General features: G+C 67.1%; 1 protein-coding gene across 1 annotated transcript in view; it reads left to right on the forward strand.

The window, feature by feature from the left end:
- Positions 1-2,766, forward strand: part of SLC2A4RG (SLC2A4 regulator) — a 3,339-nt gene extending 573 nt beyond the window's left edge. Inside the window, exons 2-8 of the mRNA XM_077756820.1 lie at positions 25-218; positions 1,129-1,238; positions 1,672-1,850; positions 1,922-2,022; positions 2,102-2,366; positions 2,451-2,542; positions 2,629-2,766. Coding sequence (XP_077612946.1) covers positions 25-218; positions 1,129-1,238; positions 1,672-1,850; positions 1,922-2,022; positions 2,102-2,366; positions 2,451-2,542; positions 2,629-2,740 — 1,053 coding nt within the window. The 3' untranslated portion in view covers positions 2,741-2,766. The remainder of the gene's footprint in view (positions 1-24; positions 219-1,128; positions 1,239-1,671; positions 1,851-1,921; positions 2,023-2,101; positions 2,367-2,450; positions 2,543-2,628) is intronic.
- Positions 2,767-3,195: the final 429 nt, after the last annotated feature.

Consider the following 3,195-nt stretch of genomic DNA (forward strand, 5'->3'; position numbering starts at 1 on the left):
CTGGGAAACACCGCCCCGCGCGAGCCACCGCCTCCGCTGAGCCTGCCCCTTCCGCAGGGCCCTGCCGTGGGCGGCGGCTTTGCGGGCTTGGAGTTCGCGCTGCCTCAGGAGCCGGAGCCCCGGGCGGCGGACCTAGGGGTCCCGGGGACGTGGGCGGGGGCGGGAGCAGAAGCGGGGCCCCCGGCGCCGTCGGCAAACATCCCGGTGCCAGCGCAGAGGTGAGCCAGGGTCCCGCGCGCCAGGTCGAGGTGGGCGTGAGCACACGTGCGCTGGCGTGTGCAGGGATGGTGGGTGGGGCGCGGGCAGGTGCCTTCTCTTACCCCACCCTGCGGCGGGGGTCTTGGTGGGGGACCGGTCTGGACCCCCGATCGGGACTTTGTGTCCCTCTCCCCAGCTCTCCAGCCCTGGAGTTGCTGAGCCCAAGTTAGCAATATATAGTGCTTCTCGCTCCCGTCAACCTCGGGCCAGAGCGCAGAGTCGGGGGTGGGGGCGTCACTGTGCAGTAGAGGCTGCCAGGCTGGCCTGAGGTTGACGGACCAGGGATCCCAGGGCTTCTGACTGCCGACTCCCAGCCCTGCCTAAAACCCTCCTGGGTGCCCCACAGCAGTGCTGGCTTCTCAGGTAGAGGAGGGCTCTGGCCTGGCCTGTTGGGGCCTGGGGACTCTGCTTGCGCTTGGAGCCCAGTCTGCCCTGGCTGCTGCTGGCTGCTCCCTCCCTCCCTCGCAGGCCTGGCATGGGCTCGCAGCTGCTGTTGCACAACCCTGGTTAATGTGTGATTTGGTGGAGGGCGGGGCCTGGCCTGGCCTGGGGGTGGGGTGGGGCTCAGACCCCTGTCCAGCTCTAGGGCCTGAAGGAGTCACTGTGGAACAAAGCCCAGGCTGCAGAGAACTCCGGCTTTGGGGAGACCCCAGCCCAGGCCCTGTTCCCAGAGGTTCCTGGAGATCTGGGGCTCTGTAACCTGAGCTGGGGGTGGAGATGGGCCTCCAGCCCAGTGCCTGGAGGGAGGGAGCAGGCGCCTGATCACGCGCGTGTGCGCACACACACACGTGTGCACATGCGTGTGCAGGGCCAGGAGAGGAGCCTGAAATGCCTGAAGTATTTGCTGGATGCCACCCGCATCTCTTCCAGAGCCCCCCCGGGAAAATCCCGCCTGGACGAGGTCATGGCTGCGGCAGCCCTTACCAGCCTGTCCACCAGCACCCTCCTTCTGGGGGCCCCGGTTGCAGCCTGTAGCCCAGGTGAGACTTGGACACCTGGCCTGGGTAGGGAACTGTGTCTTCAGGACACTATAGTCCCCTGCCCCTTGGGACAAGCAGCAGCCCTTTGCCGGGACGCCCACCTTGTAAATATACCTTCTCCAGGCCTGAAACAGACATCAGGATCTCTAGTGCCTCTCACTGAGGCCAAAGCCACAGTGTCCCAGGTCTGTGGGCCTCTGTGACCCATCCATTTCTACCTGGCCGGCTAGGCATCCCCACGCAGGCTGTGCGTGGTTATCCCTCCCTGCCGTGTGCCCGCTTCTCCTGGCCACCGCCTCCTCCACAAGACTTTCCCCACCCAGCTCACCAGTGAACAGGTGGAGGCCCAGAGCTAAGGGGCCTGTGGCGGCAGTTTCTGCAGAGCGGGCGAAGCCCCCTGAAAGTCCTGACGGGTGCTGGTGTGTCCCCACAGAGCCTGGCTTGGAGCCCTGGAAGGAGGCCCTGGTGCGGCCACTGGGCAGCTGCAGCAGCGGCGGAGACTGGGGCTGGGACCCGGCCAGTGACCAGTCCTCGCCAGCTACCCCTTCACCCTCGCTGCCCTCCGAGGCAGCCCACTTCCTGTTTGGGGAGCCTGCCCCAAAGAAGAGAAAGGTGAGCCCGAGCGGCCCTCGGGGTGGGGTGGGCGCAGTGGCCACGCCTGACCCCCAGCCCTTGTTGCCCAGAGCTCCGTGCAGGTCCTGTTCCAGTGTCTGTGGAAGCGGTGCGGCAAAGTGCTGAGCACGGCCTCCGGGATGCAGAGACACATCCGCCTGGTGCACCTGGGGTGCGAGGGCGCTGGCCGGTGGGGGCGGGGCAGCCCCCGCAGCCTGTGCTTCAGCTCCCACCCGCCGTGTCCCCCGCAGGCGGCAGGCCGAGCCCGAGCAGAGCGACGGGGAAGAGGACTTCTACTACACAGAGTTGGATGTGGGCATGGATGTGCTGACAGGCGGGCTGTCCGGCCTGTCCCCAGCGTCCCCCATGGCCTCCGTGCCACCCCTCTTCCCCGGCCTGGGGCTGCCAGAGCCCCCAACCCTGTCCAGCCTGCTGCGCCCGCTGGCCCTGTCCCCGGTCCCCGTGCTGAGCCCCGAGGCACCGCACGAGGCGTGCCGAGGTGACAACGCCTACCAGGTGGGTGAGGCCACAGGCAGCGGCTCGGGGTGAGTGTCAGGGTGCTGGGGACGGGGGAGAGGACACGCCTGTGTCTCCTCTCAGGGCTGCCTGGCCCCCACCCGCCTGGAGCCAAAGCCCACCGCCACCAGGACCTGTGTGCCAACCCTGCCCTCCAAGCTCAGCGCCAGCCCAAGGTGCGTGTGCGTGGAGGGGCCAGGGCAGGCTTCGGGCAGAGCGTCCCAGCCCGGCATCAGCCCAGGTCTCCTCTGTGTGCCCCCAGGAAGCCCCGAGGTGATGCCAAGAAGTGCCGGAAGGTGTACGGCATGGATCACCGGCACCTGTGGTGCACAGCCTGCCGCTGGAAGAAGGCGTGCCAGCGCTTCCTGGACTGAGGGCCCCCCGCCCCCCCCTCCCCGTGNCCCCCAGAGGTCGGGGGGGATCCTGCCACTCAAAGTGCCTCTGAAGAAACTAGCCTTTTGCACTAAAGTCAAACCTCATGGCTGTCCCCCTGGCCAGGGGTCCCTGGGGGAAGCCGCCCTCCCTGCCTGTCCGCCCCAGACTTCTCAGGGCGCTGACGCCGAACTTCAGGGCCATGTGGGGGCCAGTGTGTGATGCACTCTGAGGGGAGGGGCCTCCTGCCTGCACTTAACCTGACGGTTTGAGGGCCCCGGAGGGCTGACATTTGTCTCCAGTTTGTGAAGCTCAGGTGTCTCGAGTCTGGGCCGCACCAGGCGAGGAGAAAAATTAAAGATTTGGGTTTTTTCCAGAAACTGTCTGCCTCCTAGGGGATAAGGATGTGGAACTGAGACCCTGGGACAGGCAGGGGTGGGGGGTGGGGGCGCCCGCC

This window comes from Crocuta crocuta, unplaced genomic scaffold, assembly GCF_008692635.1.
Source record: "Crocuta crocuta isolate KB4526 unplaced genomic scaffold, BGI_CrCroc_1.0 scaffold613, whole genome shotgun sequence".
NCBI lineage: Eukaryota > Metazoa > Chordata > Mammalia > Carnivora > Hyaenidae > Crocuta > Crocuta crocuta.